Source organism: Amaranthus tricolor, chromosome 2 (genome assembly GCF_026212465.1).
Source record: "Amaranthus tricolor cultivar Red isolate AtriRed21 chromosome 2, ASM2621246v1, whole genome shotgun sequence".
Taxonomy (NCBI): Eukaryota; Viridiplantae; Streptophyta; class Magnoliopsida; order Caryophyllales; family Amaranthaceae; genus Amaranthus; species Amaranthus tricolor.
Window position 1 is genome coordinate 8,052,079 of NC_080048.1, and position 19,374 is coordinate 8,071,452.

The window sequence follows — 19,374 nt, forward strand, 5'->3', positions numbered from 1 at the left end:
TATATACTTTTTGTCTTAAAGTGATCACTTATAACATTTAAATGATTACTTACAATTTTAAATGAGAAGATTCATTTGTCTTGGCAAGGCGGATCTTTCTCTCGATGAGCCCGAGTTGGAAACTACTTTTGTAGCGGAGGATGACAATGGATGTCATATGAATGATGTGTGATGATCAAACTTAAATTTACCTATTTATTTGGTTTTCTTTGATTTGGTTTGTATGACTATTTTTAAATACTAATGTTGTTTATTTGGTACTTATTTGCATTTTATGTGAGTTTTATGTTTTTAAAGTGTTTATTTACATATATCAAATGAAAGATTGTAAAATTATCTTTAATTTGATATATTTATTATATTACCATTTTCGTGTCCCCGTGTCCGCCATTTTTAAGTTGGCGTTTTTCCGTACCCGTGTCGTGTCCGTGTCCGTGTCCGTTTTAGTGCAACCTAGGGTATAATATATCGAGCTTAGAATAGTTTGGTATTTCAACTGCAAAATATGTGGCTAAGTCCCATGACCTTATATATGCTCGTGGTCACATGACTTAGAACTCATTTTAATGATATGTGGCTAAATATCATAACGAATCGATATGTATCTACTATCTTTCTATTTAATTATAAAGTCATTCTGTCAACTTTAATTTTAAATGTAATACAAAAATTCTCGATTGTTTCTCTCATCGCAACCTTTCAATTTTTTAATAATTTCTTCAATAACATGCTCGATAACATCTAATCAAGTAAATTAAGCTTGTTATAATCAGCAATAATAATGTCAGAGCTTTAATTTCAATAGAGCGTGATAGCTTATTGTTTATGATTTCAAATTTTTTTGGAAAACTTGTCGTCTACAGTTTAAGGGCTAATATTGCGTTTATTCTATAAAAATCTAACATTTTGGTTATTTTTGCAACGAAAGAGCTTCCATGTAATGGCTACCTAGAGTTAGGGATGGGCATGGGTCGGGTCTCAAATGTGTGGACCCGGATCGGGACCCGGACCCTAAGGTCATGAACCCAAATCTGACCCAGATCCACAAGGTCCAAAAATAGGTGGATCCAAACCCTTCAATTAGGGTCGGGTCAGGTCTAGACCCTTAGGGTCCAAAACCCATGCCCATCTCCACCTAGAGTAATCAGTAAATCCATTTCATTTAATTTAAATGACACATGTCATGTTTTGATTGGATGATGTAATTTTATTTATATATGAAAAAAATTAAATCAAAAAAACTCTCACTGGACTTTATCTCTCAACCTACCTTTGCCTAACCGACCACCCTACCTCCACCCCACCCATGCCTCAATTTAGCCTTTTCTCTCTTCTTCACCACCCCTTCTCGCTCCCCTTTCCCCGAATCACCCCCATGTGATACCTCAGATTGAGATTTAAAAGGATTGATAGACTACTCATATCACCAAGGTGCATCTTCTTTTCATGGGAGCCCATTTGCTAAGAACTCCACAGTTAAGCGTGCTTGGTGGGGAGCAATCTTAGGATGGGTGACCTCTTGGGAAGTTTTCTCGGGTGCGCACGAGTGAGGCCAAAGTGCGTTGGAAAGACTTGTGTTGGTCTGTGGGGCCAGTCTACAGTCTCCATAAGTAGTCACCGACGATCCGAGGGGCCAGGGTGTTACACCCATGACTCCAATCCTCACCCATTCGCGACTATCTTGGACACTGTGGACGTTGTTATCCTTATCTCTTTATTTTTAGATTTTTCTTTCCCCTATTACATTTGAGCTTCATTCACACTGAATTAATTTGATATTTTCATATCATTTAAGGTAGAGTAGGTGGAAAAAAAGTGACAGTTAAGGGTGCGTGATTGTCGAATTTGGGCTGTGAGAGGCAGAGTAAGTAGTGGTTGTTTGAGTGGTTGAGTGGTGTTTGTTGTGGTGTAGGTAGCAAAAAGGTTGGTGGTTGAGGATTGGTGATTGTTGAATATAGGTTGTGAGAGGTAATGTTAGTTAGTGGTGGTTGTTTTATAGAGGGGTTTGGTGTTGGTGGTGGATAGGGTAGAGTAGATGGTAGTTGTTTGGTAGTGGGGCTGGGTAGTTAGGGTTTTCCCGCTTTTTGCGTATTTTAGGTTGAAAAGAGGTCAAAAATACTCAAATGTACCCTGTATAACAGGTTATAAGACGTCGACACTTACGTAGAGTTAGTCCTTTATGTTTAAGAGATGGTGAATTCCATGTTATCCTACTCTAGTATGAACGAAGGATTCTAGGGTGAAGCAATGTTGACGGCTTGTCACATTCTTAACCGGGTTTCATCTTGAACCAATAAGGAAACTCCTTATGAACTTTGGTACAAAAGAAAGCCAAACATAAATTATCTTTGTAGGGCCATTGTAAGAGTGCTCGACAACAAGAGAAAGAAACTCGGTGAATGAGGAATAAAATGTATTTTTATAGGTTATATTGGTTGATGCTCCATTAAACATGTCTCGTATTGCTTCAATATGGCTCCGTGAGACTCCCTTAGCCTCCAGGCCTGCCCAGATGATACATCGCGGTATGCTATCATAAGCCTTCTCCAAATCTATAAACACCATATGCAGATCTTTTTTCTTCTCCCTATATTTTTCCATCAGTCTTCTTAGCACATGTATAGCCTCAGTGGTAGATCTTCCTAGCATGAAACCAAATTGATGTTCTCTAATCCCCGCCTCTTGTCTGATTCTCTTCTCTATCACTCTTTCCCGTAATTTCATTGTGTGGCTAAGGAGTTTTATCCCTATATAATTCCCACAGACTTGTGCGCCGCCTTTGTTTTTATATAAAGGGATAAGTGTACTGCTCCTCCATTCTTCGGCATTTTATGCGTCCTCTAGATAACATTGAAGAGATTAGTTAACCAGTGATAGCCTTCATCTCTTAAACATCTCCATGCCTCAATCGGGATGTTATCAGGGCCAACTGCCTTGGCTCGCCCCATTTCTTTGAGAGCTTTACTAACTTTGTTTGTGGTTATGCCCCGGTTTACCTTATATTCCTGTTGGCTTTGGGCGGTGGGAATTTCTGCTCTTACCTCCTCTGTTCCCCTAGTTTCATTTAGTAATTGAGAGAAGTACCGGTACCACCTTGTTTTAATGTCATCTTGCCGCAACAAAACTTTCCCTTCCTCATCCTTGAAGTACTTGACTGTCTCAATGTCTTACTTCTTTTTAGCCCTAGCTTTTGCAAGCTTAAAAACATGCTTCTTTCCCTCTTTTGTATCTAGCTTTTTATAAAAGTCTTCGTAAGCTTGACTTTTTGCCGCAGATACCGCTTTCTTTGCCACTCGTTTGTCCTCTTTATATATTTCCCTCTTACTTGTACGATCTCTCTCTTCGTTACATGCCAAAAGCTCTTTAAACTTGTTTTTATCCATTATCTTCTCCCTCACTTCCTCATTCCACCACCACGACTCCTTATACACCTTTGGTTTACCTGTCGAGACTCCTAAGATCTCTTTAGAATATGTCAACTAAAGTTAAAAGGAAAGCATAATTCACACATAAGTAGCATTGTGTCTTGTATTCAATGTGGTATAAATCCTTTTTGAACTTTGTAAGCAACAAAGATTAATGACCCATAGTTGCTTTGGACCGTGATGAATGAGGTAGTCATTCATTAAAGTTCTCAAGGTCAAGAGTAGAAGAGCTCTTGGTGGTATCCATTTACGAGGATATGATATATGTTATGAGAACCTATACCTATATAAGTTCAAAGTTTTGGCTACTTCTAGTAGTCAAGATTGGCATATTTACTATGATAAACTTATGAATAGATTTGGACACGACCATGATAATGTGTCAAGGTAATGACTCTGTGTTATTAGTGTTATGTGTATTTAACTTTCAAGTGGTTGGATGGACTAGTTGATTCATCATTCAATCCATAGGGACATCATTTTAGTTCGATCGCTTGTAAAGAGTTTTATATTAGGCGCTAATTCAATCCGTAGAGATATAAGCGTTGATGCATAAAACGTGATTAATTTCTTATTTTGTAATAGAAGGAGGTCAAGTTATATTCTAAATGGGGAAGCATTATTGGACATTTAGAGTATATAAACACTTGGATTATATATACTACATACTAAGTATAGTAGTGGGACAATATACAATATATAGCAAGTCCAAAATATGTCGAATAAAGAAAAACGCAAATTGGAAAATAGTGGGAAAGCAGCAACTCGTCGCCTATTAGCGATGAGTTGTTGCTTGTTTAAAGCAGAGTCTCATTTTGAAACCGAAGCCAAGTCAAGTCAGCATTTGGTTGAAAGCCGAGTCGACTTTTCTGGCGACGACTCGTCGCCTGCCCTCTGTCCCATTTTTGTGGTTTTGCTAGTTTATTTCGTAAGTGTTGTTTGACTTCAATCATCACTAATGATTGGTAACCTACATATAGTGGTTAATTCTAATGGAACATCATCTAGTTTCATTTATAGGCTTTGGATGAAACTAACTCTTGTTTGATAAGCTTTGTTTCATAACTAGCCATTGGTTGATAGTTTCTCTATAAATAGAGGGAGTATGCAAAGGGCATTACACCCTTTCATAAAGACAAATTTCTGAATTATCTTAGAACATTTATCTTGTCCTTGTTTCTTCTTTACATGAGATTATCTTTGAAGGAGTAATTAACTTTCATTGCAAGCAAAGTTCTTAATCCATCTACAATAGTTTTTCTTACTCTTGCAATATCTTTTGTGCTAAAATATTATTGTATAAGTTATATCTCATTGTGAATTTCATCATCATCCAATTGCCTTGTGGGAGAGATATCACAAAAGGAAAGTGTACGCGTCTCCTTTAAATATCAGGTTTCCGAGCGACTCGAATTCATTGTCAAAACTTATTTTCGTGGTGTACTTTTGGTGATTAGAAAATTTCCATAGCCAACTTCAAGGGATTACAAATAGTGTAGTATTTGTTCTAACACATTTGTAATAACGTCATTTTGCAATAAGAGAGGCCACCATCACTTGCAATTTTTGTTTGGATTAGATTTCCATAGACTAGCTATTCTTGGCTCTAGAGCCCCTTGTTCCACCCTATATAGAAGTTGTAAATGGAGCAACATCACATCCTCATCGACTTATTGATGCTTTACTCAATCACTCTCCTTCTCACACGCATCATCTCCATGAGTTCCTTTCACCCTTTGTTGTCTCGTCGGTAATTCCATGTAGTCTTGTATCTCCTATTTATATATGCACTTTATTTTGTATATATTAACTTTATTATATGTTGACTATTTATTTTCTTTTAAAAATATATTGGTGAAAAATGAATAATGGTAAAGAACGATGTTGTAAAGAAGCATTGTTGAGATGTTGAAATGAATTTTAAAATTAATTGAGCGAGACTTTTAATTAAAAATAACAATAAAATAAAAAATAATACAATTCACTGAGTGAGATGGGAACAAATCAAAGAGCAAGCCGCTACATTATTAAGTGGTTTATTAATTGATAGAGAATAGCTCGGACCCAACAATGGTAGAATAAGATTTAAAAGATGAGTAAAAAGACAGAGAATAAACAAGAGACACAACAAACAACAACACAATGTGTTTATGAGCTATCTAATGATACCTCCCCTTAAAAGATGATTACTTTCATTAATCTATTCAACAATACATTAATGACTAACCAAACACACTTGAGAACAAGCTCTCAAGATAGTGATTCCATTCAACAATGGATATCACCTATAAATTAACACAACAAAGAAGAAAACTCTTGTGGTTTCTAACCCTAGCTTTCTCTCTGGTGTAGCCTCACACTCACTTGCTTCTAGTGATGTTCTAGGACTCTCTTATATAGCCTAGCACATATTAGAAGCCCTAGGACCAAACCCATGAAGGCCCACAAAAAATCCCGCATAAAACAGAAACTCACCGAAGTCGTGTACTGAAGCCCGCTCGACTGAGCCCTCATTGCTCGACCAGTCGAGCACTACTCCAGAACCTACTGGACTTCACCTGATGAGCTGCTGACTATTGCTCAATCGAGCCAATCCCGCTCAACCAGTCGAGCGCCTCAATAGTGAGCTTGTTGCCTCGCTTGTGCAAGGTTCTCCTTGAGCCTTGCCTTGATCAATGCATCCCTTATGCGCCACACACTTGTTCTTCGTCGTACCCTCATCACGGCACCCCGAAGACCCTCCACACAAGGGTGATTTGGTGCTTGCACTAACAATCTCACACCAAATCACCCCCTCAAGCCCTAATCTCCCTCCATCGACATGTGACACCACTCTTGGTGTCCCAACCAACACATCAGCATAGAATTTGGGTCTTGGTCCCCCCTCAAGACCAAACCTATCATCAACCTTCTTTGTGTACCACCCATCATAGTGGTCATCATCATCAAGTGTCACCCTCTGTCTCTTAGGTCTTGCACCCCTCTCAATATGATGCAAACCTCTACTCCTTAGCAACACATGACCATTGTTGCCCATCACTCCCTTTAAGTGTATTAAGAACCCCTTTTCCACCTTCAAGACTCCATCACTTTGAGTCTTCATGGTGTGCCCAATCTTGTTTAATGTCCTCAATGAGATTAGATCCCTCATCATCTTAGGAATGTATCTCACACCCTTAAGCTTCCTCAATATGCCATTGTGCATTTTAAAATGCACCTCACTAATGGCCTCAATCACAACTTCCTCACCACTAGGCAAGGTCACCCTCTCATGCTCACAAGCCATTACCCTTGTAAACAATTTTTTATCTCTACAAATATGATATGGGTGTACGGAGTCAAACACCCAATCACCATTATCATCACTCTTGGCCAAAAGCACATGACCATCCTCAACATTACTCTTGGTCTTCTTCACAAGTCCCTCATTAATGTTTGGGAACTCTTTCTTCTTTGCAACCCCTTTCACCAAAGTTGTTGCCTCTCTCAATTTCTCAAGTAGAACTTCCCTCTTCTTCCATTTGAGCTTTTCTCCATCACCAACCTCCATTGTTGGCTTCTTCATCTCCCTCAAAAGCTTCAAGCTTCTAAGGTCGTTCTTCAACTTATTGCAAGTGTATTGAATATGGTCTCTCTTGTGGCAATGGAAGCACACTCTATCCCCATACTCAAACCTTGCCTTGTTGATTCCGATTTTCCTCTCCTTTGATGGATTTGTCTCAATGACCTTTTCATCTCCCATAGATGGAGTATCATCAAACTTCATACCAACCCCCATGGATGGTATTTCCTCTTTAATGCTACTATCCCTAGTAGCTCCCTCTAGTTTTTCAACTCTCAATAACAAAAACTCTATCATTAGCCTTTACTCTACCACCATTGTTAATAAGCTCTCCTTTTTTCTTGAGAACTCCATTAACAATCTCTCCATCTTTTGATTACCCACTGATTTTCTCTTTCCCAAGGCTTTAACAAACCCTAATGGCTTCAACAAACCATCCAAACACTTCTTAACTTCTACCATCTCTCTTCTACCTATCTCTAAGCCTTCCCTCATTCAATACCCCAAGAAAACACACCAAGCTCTGATACCAATTGATAGATAATAGGTTGGACCCAACAATGGTAGAATAAAGATGTAAAAGATGAGTAAAAAAATAGAAGATAAACAAGAGACACAACAAACAACAACACAATGTGTTTATGAGGTATCTAATGATACCTCCCCCTCAAAAGATGATTACTTTCATTAATCTATTCAACAATACTTTAATGACTAACCAAACACACTTGAGAACAAGCTCTCAAGATAGTGATTCCATTCAACAAAGGATATCACCCATAAACTAACACAACAAAGAAGAAAACTCTTGTGGTTTCTAACCCTAGCTTCTCACTTGCTTCTAGCAATGTTCTAGGACTCTCTTATATAGCCTAGCACATATTAGAAGCCCTAGGACCAAATCCGTGAAGGCCCACAAAAAATCCCGCATAAAACAGAAACTCACTAAAGTCGCGTACTGAAGCCCGCTCGATCGAGCCCTCATTGCTCGACCAGTCGAGCACTACTATAGAACCTACTGGAATTCACCTGATGAGCTGCTGACTATTGCTCAATCGAGCCAATCCCACTCAACCAGTCGAGCGCCTCAAAAGTGAGCTTGCAGTCTTGCTTGTGCAAGGTTCTCCTCGAGCCTTGCCTTGATCAATGCATCCTTTATGCGCCACACACTAGTTCTTCGTCGTACCCTAATCACGACACTCCGAAGACCCTCCACACAAGAGTGATTTGGTGCTTGCACTAACAGTTGTCATGTCACGTGGTATTTTTCTATTATAATCAAGAAAGTTAGAATTAATTTCTAATCAATTAAACATATAAGTCACTAAGTTACATCTTTTCCAAAACATTTCTGTCATTAGAGGTGTTCATTCGAGTCATCGGGTCGGTTCGGACGGGTGTCATTCGATTCGATTGTATTTTGGATCGGTTATTTTTCGGCTGTGTGTTACAACGGGTCACACTCGGGTCGAGTCGGTTAGTCACGGTTCGGTTGGAGATCAGTTATTCAAGCTATCGGGTTAGCATCGATTCGGTGTCGGTTGAAGTTCGTGTCGAGTGTCAATCGGTCTCAGATTGTCATCGGTTACTAATTGGTTCGGTTTTTTGGGTACAGATCGGGTTCAGATTTTTTTTTAACAGAATTCGGCTACGTATTATTAACTACTATTGGTCGAATCAATATCAGTCATTTATTGATGGCAAGATTCCCTTTACTTAAAGCAAAATAGTTAAAATGCAAATCAATTAGTAATCATTATTGCTTTGTTACTTTTACTTGTTTGACCGGAAATTAAAATTATAATGTTCTATCAATTTTCATCTAATTCGATTAAAAGTAGTTAAATAAACATTGACCATTGATTATTAATTCTATATGAAACCATGTATTTATAAAATTTAATTTATTAAAATATTTAACACTTTATTAGATTAACTAATAAGATGATTGAATATGAGTCTATCATACTTCTATGTTAAAAATTGGTTAGGTTTACAGCAGTTCGATCTAAAATTCGTTCGAGCTAAGTCGATTTTAGCCGGATAGAATTCGGTTTCGAGCATGATTCGGGTTGGATATGACTCGGGTCGGTCATTATTAGGTTCGAATAATCTCGATTAGCGGTTATGTGTCGGTTACAAAAATCGATTACAGCTCGGGTTTAACTTTCCCATTTTCGGTTGTCAAAAGGTTCGGGTACTGTCGGTTCGATAAACCTAAAAAAGGAACACATTTTCAATTGGTTTACTTTCAATTTTAGTTCGGATTTTCGAGTCGGATCACTTTTGAACAGCGATCACTTAGCGATATATTTTAATTTTTTTTTAAATAACACTAAGTGAACAATAGGCTAAAAAAATTAATCGGTGTAGAATTAGTTTTATTTTGTATTTAAACAGTATTAATAGAAAAAAAAAATTCAACTTTCCTTTTTAAAAAATCAAGAAATTGGTTACTGATTTTGCACTGAAACATCGTCCATTCCAAATTTATCAAATTTCAAAGCAATACAATTTTGCCTTACCAAAGTTACTTGGGGGTGTTTGCTTTGAGAAAAGCAATTTATTTTTTTTATTTTTTGTTGCTCGGTTTGAAAAGAAAATTATATTACCTGCAAAACACACGACAACACATGTTACTAAAACCTAAACAACCGTTACCCAGAACTAGAGAACAGTGTATTACAAATGATAACACACTCCCAACATTATTATAATTGAAGTTCTCAAGAATCCTCCGTCTAGTTTTTCGCTACTGACCTTACTATTTGAGAATTCAAATATCTATCGGAGCTACCTCCCGTCTTTAGATATGCCAATTTATAAGTTAAATTCTACAAAACCAGGTACTACTCAATATGAGAATGGCTACCTTCTGTACAAACATACACCTTTCCAAAGCTCAGTGTTCAAAAACTATGACGTTTAAGACGTTTACATGTACAAGGAACGGCAAGCTGGCAATGAAATTATTTATATCTACAGTAATGTGTTCTGCAATCTGGGCATCTCTCTCCTTTGTGGTTTTTGCTTGGCCGTGCCCAATGAACGTGAACAAAGAATCATGTCGAGCTTCTACGGCAGTAACTGAATGTCGATCGAGAATATCCGAAGAGCACGGCTCTTTTCAAGCACTGGATGGAGTGAGACATGTGTAATACTAAATACTCTGACATATCAGCTCAAGTCGAATCCGGCCTCTGAGCTTATAGCATAGAGCAATTTACTTTCCAATTGCTCCTTGCTGTATGACAAAAGCAAAAAGTGCGAATGCATTATAATAAAGCCAAAACTTAATGCTGTGAAAACAGAGGGATTAAACGCATAAAGAGTGCAGAGCAAAAGCTAATGAAAATAAAATATATATGACAGAACTTAAAGGTGATAAATGGGAACTTAATAGTCCGCGTCATACATGAAGACCCATGGTGTACCGATTCAGAGCACATAAGAAGTTCATAAATACGTACGCATCTAGTATACACATTACATGATTATTAAAGAATTGATCAAAGCATGAGCAACTGTTCCCCGGGTAATTGGAATACACATTGCTGACAGAGATAACACCTACTACTATGTTAAGAGTAAAAGGAGGATATTTCATATTATAAGAAGTCAAGGTAGGTAAGCAGTGATTGGATAAGAAAAGTAAGCACCTATTAATGCAGCAAAAGATAAAAAGATTGTTGGGTAAGTGACATTTTCAAGATGTTGTACATGATCTCACGGTTATCGCTTAACAGAGCACAAAACTGGCTAGGCTCGAATGGCTGTAGAACTGATTCTTGCATATAATGTCATATATTTGCAATGTGCATCGAGTCTATTTACGTTTCACAATGTCCGTATTTAAACTTGTTTTAGGCAGAGTACTTGGTTTGTGATTTCCACAAGTAACGCATTGGAATTCGTGCCTCTCTCACCTCACGATGTGCGAAAGGGAACATGGTGCCTTTAGATAGGATCATGTACCAGTTCAAGACCACTTGACCAAAAGAAAAGATAGGAGAATCAGGAAAAATAGCAAAGCCCCCAGGTGGGCTGATCTCCGAAACATCAAGTTTCTAGAGATCAAGAACGAAATGCCCGATTGTGTCCAAATTTGGCATCCGGATGGGCTACGAACAAATCCCTTTTCACTCTAGCACAGTGAGAAAGCAACAAGGAAGCAAGCCTGGCTTGGCGCTCAGGTGAGCATGGTAGTCGACCTGGGTCAGGCTGGCATGTAGGAAGCCAATTTTCACGTGATTCCTTGATTTACTTCCCAATATGCTTTTGGAATCTTTCCCAAAGTGAACTGACAATGTCTCGGAGCATTAAATTTAACTAGCCCATGTTCCTAAGCACTCTTTACATACATTCACACATTGTTAGACAAACTTAAACATCCTTAGTAGATGAGATTTTAAAATTTTAGATAGAGAAAATATAGTGCCAGGTTGTAGAGAATTCAAAGCTCTTGGTTTAAGTGCATCCTAATTCATGCTCATCTTCTTAGTTGTAATTTTCATTTGTATTATTTACAATAAATTCAAATCAATCTTTCTATAGTTAGTCTTGCAATTTGTAATCTTTAAGCAACAATCATTTAGTTGTTTTTCGGTGAAGACTTGCAAGCATTTTGAGTTTAATTGAAGTTGAAGTTCATCTTTTATTTTTCAACCTTCAAGTAGTTACCTTATTTCTCATATTTAATCCTTAGTTTATTTATGGTTATTCTGTGGTAGTATTTTAGATTCATGCTAGTAATTAGTTTACGTTCATGAGTTTTGTTTTTTTAATTACATGTGTAGTGTTCCTAATTTTAATTAATTAGGTTATTTTTTAAAAATTAGTTTAAGCTTGCTTAATTTGAGTAATTAATCATGTTTAATCTTGATATGTTTGTTTTCACGTTTTGCTTAGTTATGAGAGACTTGTCTGTTTTTAGGGTTTGACGCATAATGTCTCATAGTACAATTAAAGGGTGTTTAATGTTTTATTAAGCATGGACTAGTACATGTGTGGTCAATGAAAGATGTGTTAGGACTCCAATGACCATTACTAAAAAGGACTGTCAATAGCGGAGATCAAGTTTTCTCGACCACTTAACCTCACTGTGATCACTTTCTATGGCTAATTCCCTTTGATGTTTGAGTATGAATGTTTTGTTGTGAAATGTGTAATTGACAGTTGAGTAGTTTAGAGACAATAGACTATTGATATTCTTTATAACTTGAGAAGGTCATATTAATGGATAAATTGCACACTAGTAGTCATCTTGATTATCAATACTAGCCATAATCTCGTTTGAATTTTCTTTTGAGAACATGGGTAGACTTGTCTTTTATAACCCAAAAAATATTCGCAAAAAAATGATGCACTTGAGTAGAATTTTCCCTAAAGGTAAGATGGTGCACTTGAAAAACAGAGGAAGTGTATATTCATAACCTGAATCTTCCCATGACCCCAATGAGATCAGATTTCTGTGCTCTTACTAGACTAGATGCTACTCCTTATATCCCCATGATTTTGCACCTCTTTTGATTTTAGTTTGTCCTACTTACTTGGTTCCCATTCCTTATTTGGAAATGGTCCTCAAATTTCTCTTATAAATTTATCCGCAAATTCATACTCTCTTTTCAACTCATCCACTTATTCCACTTATTTCTTCCATACAATTGTTTTTTGAATTATTCACGAACTATAAATTGATAAAACTCTTATAAAGGGGTGCAATTTCATAGGGACTGAGGAAATACTAACTACCAATACTAGTTCGGAGTCAATTGGCATGAGTGGAACATTAACAAAAGGTCTAGAAGAATAATATTGATTGTTGGCCATTCGGGTCTTGTTAACACTTGCTGATAAGACGGACGAACAAAAAGCAAACAATTCACTACTAGGGTAACATTGATGACTAAGTGTGATTCCTTCCGATAGGGGTATTTCCCCAGTATTATATAATCATTCGGGAATTTGTGATTTCTGCATTATGCATTCATCAGTCTTTTCTGCCATAGTATATTCTCTTGTCAATGGCGCTGACTAACAGCCTTCTTAGATAATTACCATTTCAAAAAAAAATCGAATATGATAATATCAAGTACCAACACAAAGCAATATAATTTAGATAAATAAAGGACCAGTCTTTCAAAAAGTTCATCTTTTACCAAAATGTGCAAGTCTAGGAAACTTAAGTTTCTTCAGTAAATTACATCAGACTCCTGAAGATTTAACTGTCAACAAACGTGGTGTAAGAAGCAGCACAGCCACAAACAACAGCAGATTGGAATAATACTAGCAAACTAAATAAATCATCAATAGCCCATTCTCATTTTAGAGGGCAAGAGTTTGGATGATATGTATTAGGCAAACAAACTAACCTTCTATAGGGAGGAAGCTTCAGAAGGTTCATACAAGTGGCTGATGTAGGCAAACGATCGAGAGCTTCCTCTGAAGCACTACCAGCAGCTCTACACAAGTAATCAAGCAAACTTATAGCAGATCATTTCATTTCCGTAACAAAAAAAAAAAGAAAAATGATGAGGAAGGCAAAACCTTTGTATACAAAACTGAGGCTCCAGGGATTTAAACCCAAGCAGTGGTCCGCGAGAGCATCCAGTGACAAATCTGGGACACAAGTAGAAGTATGCCACTAATTTAGGAAAAAGTATGCCACTACTTTTATCCCAAATCAGCTTTCTTACATACATCTAAACCTCCAAAAAATCTCACAATGAAGGAATGTATGCAAGGAGTTGTTCTTGTTCCAAAGGACAACATTGACCATTTGGGTTACTGAAAGCATACATAGTAAAATGCTTCGAATAAAAAACCAAAAAACTCACTTGAGAAATTTCATCTGGTTTTCTCTAGAAAAGTTCTTAAGGACTTCCCAAAACATCTCAATAACATAGTGCTCCTGTCAACAGGCACAACAGGTGATATCAAGTTAAAACTACCTTGTACTTCAAATGACTTTGTCTAAAAAAAGGGCAGGAAATAAAGAACAAACCATCTGTAATATCAACGTTAGAAAAAAAATTATATCATGAAATAAACCGCAGAATGTAGTACATTACACAAATAGAGAACACAATAAAGTTGGGAGTCTAGAACACAATCCTTTAAGCTGAATAAGGAGAAAAAATCAAGTAAAAAAGACTTACTGCATGGTATCCACCTGAATATTGAGCATTAGAACGCAGGTCGTCAACATCCAAACCATCAAGTGAACCAGATATCAGAATCTGAGTAGTATAAACAAATTAGGTGCCAGTCTAAACAATTTAGACAAGAGAAAGTAAAGAAGTAAATGAAATTGTTAAAGCAAATGGGTAGCAGTATACACTATCCCCGAACATGTAAATCTCAATACATTAATACATGTGACACACAAATAAAGACACACTATCCCCAGCCATATAGAGCAAGAAACGTGAGACTACTGGAGGTTAGCAGTATACAGATGGTTTTCAGCTGTTTAAATCCTTAATTATAGCTAGAAAAATTCTTCATGACACAGGTAAGCGATGCAAAAAAGGTATGGATGTAGTGATTACAATGTTTTCAGAGGATGATAATACCTGAAGTTCATGTTCATTGAACATGTCAATCCATTCCTTTCGAATAAGTTGCTGAAAGCCTCTCAAGAAATGCAGACTTTGCTGGCGTATCTGACAGTTAGAGCATTGAAGAGTTAGAAATCAAGGTTATCAGACTGGTTACCACGGGGAAATTTGGTAGAAGCTTAAACAGAAACTAAGATGTATTACCTGATAATTCAATCGATGATTAGCTATTAAATGGATAAATGGAATCACATTCTCATTTGTAACACGAACGTTTTTTCCTCCAGGAATCAATTCTTCTTCTGTTTGCTCCCCATATTCATTATTTACAATTACAAAGTATAACTCCAAGCCTGAAATATCACCTTGATAATGCTGCAGGAGGAAACAAGAAACAATACTTATAAGCGGCAAAAGATGACAAATGCTCTCTGGAAAAGGCAAGGAAACAGAAGTGTTATTATGACAGGAAACACATTTGTATAAATGATTAGAACGCAAACAGTTTGCCATTGCAAGGAAAATGGCAGCAATTAATAAAACTTTCAAATTAAAGATTTATGCTAAAAAACATAGATCTGCAAATTGAAGGGGGTGGGAGGCCAGGAGCTTATTATAAGCATTATATCTCATGATTGTAAGCGGGAGGCCAGGAGCTTAGAATAAAGCTGAGAGAATTGTTACGCACGAAAGGTGGAGGGGTGGCTAAGTGGAAGACAATGTCAATCAATGTCCACACATGGGACTAGAATTTAGATGTAGGGTAATTGGGGGAACTCCAAAAGAGATGATATGTAAAGTGATCACAATAAAGAGCAAACCAAACAATTATTAGGAATGAGACTTTAAATTTCCTTTTTATTTTCTTCACTCATCCAATCCAAATGCTTCCCTAGTTCCTTTTATTCTTATCTACTCTTTTTTTTGCAATTTAGTTTTTCTAATAAGTTAACTTATTTATAAAGGCAAAATCGTAGAAGGTGAAAGAAAACTAATTCATACGGTTTACGGGGAAATGATGCTTATTTTCAAAGCCACGAATAAAAAATACCCATTCCTTGCAAGTTGGAAGTCTATAAGAAAATATGAATCAAAGCAATTTCCAACTGCAATAATTTGAAAAACGAAATGTCTCGGCAATTAAAAAATGTGCAATCACTCGCCACGATGCTAAGAATTGTTCCAACTAAACTCCAACCTCTTCCCACTTCAAGGCTCCAAAGACTCGCAAACAGACCAACTAGCAAAGTGCAATGCCCAACTGTTTCACAAACAAAAGCATACAATGAATAAGGTAACATCGAATCATCCTTCTCAATTAATCAACCAAGAATCACCCCATTCACATTACACAATGAATTTCCCTCCCTTCTCCAACTCACCATCTACAAACACCTTTCCTCACTTTATTTGTTTCTCTTCCTAGAACATATTGCCCCTGCTATTTAAACTCTTTCTCTATCCCCCCCTTCTCGTTTTTCTGCTTTATGTCTTCCTCAGAATCCCTCCATAAATTTCTCTATTGCCCCTGCAAAAATCCAAACTGTACCTTCAATTTTTTTTTTAATTAGACTACAGAGGGTTTTATGACATTCTACCCCTCATATATCATCATGATCAGTGCAAAAATTTGCATCAAATTTAACAGGAAATGTTTAGCAAAATTCTACTTCCATCATTGCCATAGCCCAAATCTACCAACCTTGAGGACAAGGTGGATCTTTAGGTGGCTGATATGTAATGCATCACATATTGTTGGTATTAATAGAGATTATTTGTGAGGGTACAATAGTAATTATCAAGTAGTCAGCTTGGAAAATAAGTTAGTAGTGAAAAGTAGTAAAAATAGAGGAGAAAAAAAAAGATATAAAAAAATTATATGTTAAGTTCTAACTCATTTTGGAGTGCAAACTTGTAAACACTTTGTCATTTATGTAATCGTTTAGTTATATTATTCTGTTTTCATTAATACAAATTAGCCATTACAACACAATTGGCATTCCTGATATCTATGTTGTTCTATAATCAGGCAATATTTTGCACTACGTTGATGCGATTTCTTGTTACCCACAAGCACGGTTCTCTGTGTGAAAGGTTTGAACTCATCACCTAAGTATGAGTTGATGAGTTTTAACCTTAAGAAACACTCTGAACAAAATAGATTTTATTTATCTTTGTTCTTTATTGTTTAAAAAAAACTCCTAAAATAAACCATATTACTCAAAAACTTAATATTTGTCATTTATTACGGAGTCCAATTTTGGAATTTGGAACCTATGAAAGGAGTTATCAAGTCCTTAATAACACTAAAAGAGTTTGATGCTGCAATCCCTTACCGATTTACCCAAGTCTAGCAATATGAGTTCTAGTTTCCAAAGGTGTGAGGCTCTAAGGTCCCCTGAGTCTTTTGAAGTGGGGCAAAGCGCTAGCCTTTGGGTGTGAGACTCCCCAAAATCTAGAAACAAAAAAAATCAAAAACCCTTCTTCTAAGGCTAAGACCAAAAGGCGCTTGTTTTAAGCTTTATAAGGTGGAAAAAATAGCAAGTGCAACACTTGCAATAAAAACAAAGGTACAAAGAGGTAAGAGAGAAAATCATTTTAATGCGTAAAGCTTCATGCATCTGAACTTCATCAATCAGTGGCAAAATGTGGTGATTACATGTCGGTGACCTCCGCCACAAGTCACAACATCGTTCGTAGATAATTGCATATTTAAAATTAATTTTGCAATTTAGGATTTTGCAGATTGGATAAAACCCAATGCCAATTGCTGCAATTGATCGAGGGGTTGCTATGTAAGACTAAATTGAAGCGCTTTTTTCCTTTTTTATAGAGATTTAGATTCATAATAACTAGCCTCCTTAGTTTTGACCCCAAAGATGCACAAATGTAGAGAGCAAAAGTCGTAAATGGTGTAGAAAGTGTTTTTCTTGTGCCTTTTTGTATCTACCTCCAGTAGACTAACAAAATTGTTTTATTCTTTGCTTGCATGCACTTAATGCCACAAGTTCGCTTTTTTAAAATTAATCTTGTATCTCTCCCTAAAATCCACATAACTGCAAAAACTCATTGTAATGTCCGTTTTTGTTGCATGTTTTCTATGAAAAATTAAGGCTTGACTATCAACTAAATCAATAGGAGTCAGACATAATACATGATGATATAAAAAATTATATCCATGAAGATTATGGCAATATAGGCTTAATATTGCACACAAACAATTCATTCACACAAATTGGCACATTCTTTATTATTCCCGTGTTGGAAATGGACATGACGTGGACATGTTTGTGCAACTTAGCTATTATATGGAGAAATTTCAAGATTTTGGACAACATGGAGTGTCCTAATGTCAAGGATTTCATATGGTTGATAAGTCGCAAGTGTACACACTTTTAAAAATGTGAAATTTCATTCAGGTATGGTGTTCAATAAGATGGTGACAGTCACGCCAACACAAACCATTAAAGGGCACAACAAAACATTTGATGACGCTCCTTCCCTGAGAGTAAAGCAGACCTTACTCCATGCAGCATTGCATGCCACAGAACAGAACAATCTAAATATAAAAGAGAATATTATTTTCTAGACTTTAAACCCCTAATCCAAGAGCAATTGACTAGTCTAATACTTCACACAGACAATTTGGCTTCTCCAATAATTTTGATTTTAGTTCCTTCACCTATACAATCTGAAACATTTTTCAGGTAACATATTAATTCTAAACCCTTGCAATTTCATCTAATAGGTAAGAATTTTGTAGAAATTGGCAGGATGAATAGACAAGAATGCTTCAACATATGCTACATAATGTACATTTTATACAAGGGAGGAACACAAGGTGATTGAAGCCAAAGACGTGTAGATCGAATTTTTAAGATCGCAAATTGGGAACTCCTTGTTGATACTATCCAAGTATTAAAGGGAAATGGAAGGCTAATTGTTCAACATTTATTGAGTTGGAAATAATTAAAAAAAAAAACATGGCTTCAATATCGAAGAAATAGCCTTATCAAGATACATACCTTCAAAAAGATAAGGTGGCGGTATAGTTCTGGATCCAGTGATGGTAAGTCATTTAAATAGTTATGCCTGATCAAAAAGACACAAGATTTTAGGATAATAATGCCACAATGAAAAGCATGTGAAAAAAATACTAGGGCTTACTATATCCTTGTCACCACAAAAGCTACTAGGGTAAAAGAGACATTATTATTAAGAAAGAGCACTCATTCACTTTCTAAGCCTGACAAAGCATGTATAACATCATATTCAGTCATTTTTTACATCACCTATTATCGATCCCTAGTCCCTACCTCACGTTGATTGTACAACGCATAATACAAAGCTTGGTGTCCCAAAATCAAGAGGTCTTGCTTTCTTTCACATTACTGAAAAAAGAAAGAAAAAAACCCTATAATCTATAGCAAGTCAACTCGTGGTACCAAGCATCTAGAGTGCCAAGCATAGATTCAGCTGAAAATTGCAACTTGCATTTGGGGTGCTAAACTATTTAAGAAAATTGTACCAACTCGAATGTTTGTTTTGGCTGATTCAGTCATTCATTGAAGGAATATGTATTTACATTGTACTGCAAGGCATAAATTTAATTGGAAATAGTATATTGCACCTGGGTGCACTATACACTCAAAAGTTTATTTTTTTCCACTCACTTGGTGATTTATATAAAGGAAAATGTAGTTAAATTTTATTGTCATTTTAGATCGATAAAAAAAATAATAAAGCTATACTCTCACTCCTTTATGTCCCTTATTTTGATGGGTCAAAAATTTATAGTTCTTGGTTTCAAATGATAATTGACTAAATA

General features: G+C 36.4%; 1 protein-coding gene across 2 annotated transcripts in view; it reads right to left on the bottom strand.

Moving 5' to 3' along the window:
• Positions 1 to 9,623: 9,623 nt before the first annotated feature.
• LOC130804337 (E3 ubiquitin-protein ligase UPL6) overlaps positions 9,624 to 19,374 on the bottom strand; it is a 38,150-nt gene continuing 28,399 nt past the window's right edge. For both annotated transcript variants that reach the window (XM_057668744.1, XM_057668752.1), the window contains 8 exons: positions 18,572 to 18,638; positions 14,751 to 14,921; positions 14,562 to 14,651; positions 14,145 to 14,225; positions 13,824 to 13,897; positions 13,534 to 13,605; positions 13,359 to 13,448; positions 9,624 to 10,231 (listed from right to left, as the gene is read on the bottom strand). In XM_057668744.1, coding sequence (XP_057524727.1) covers positions 10,165 to 10,231; positions 13,359 to 13,448; positions 13,534 to 13,605; positions 13,824 to 13,897; positions 14,145 to 14,225; positions 14,562 to 14,651; positions 14,751 to 14,921; positions 18,572 to 18,638 — 712 coding nt within the window. In that variant the 3' untranslated portion in view covers positions 9,624 to 10,164. The remainder of the gene's footprint in view (positions 10,232 to 13,358; positions 13,449 to 13,533; positions 13,606 to 13,823; positions 13,898 to 14,144; positions 14,226 to 14,561; positions 14,652 to 14,750; positions 14,922 to 18,571; positions 18,639 to 19,374) is intronic.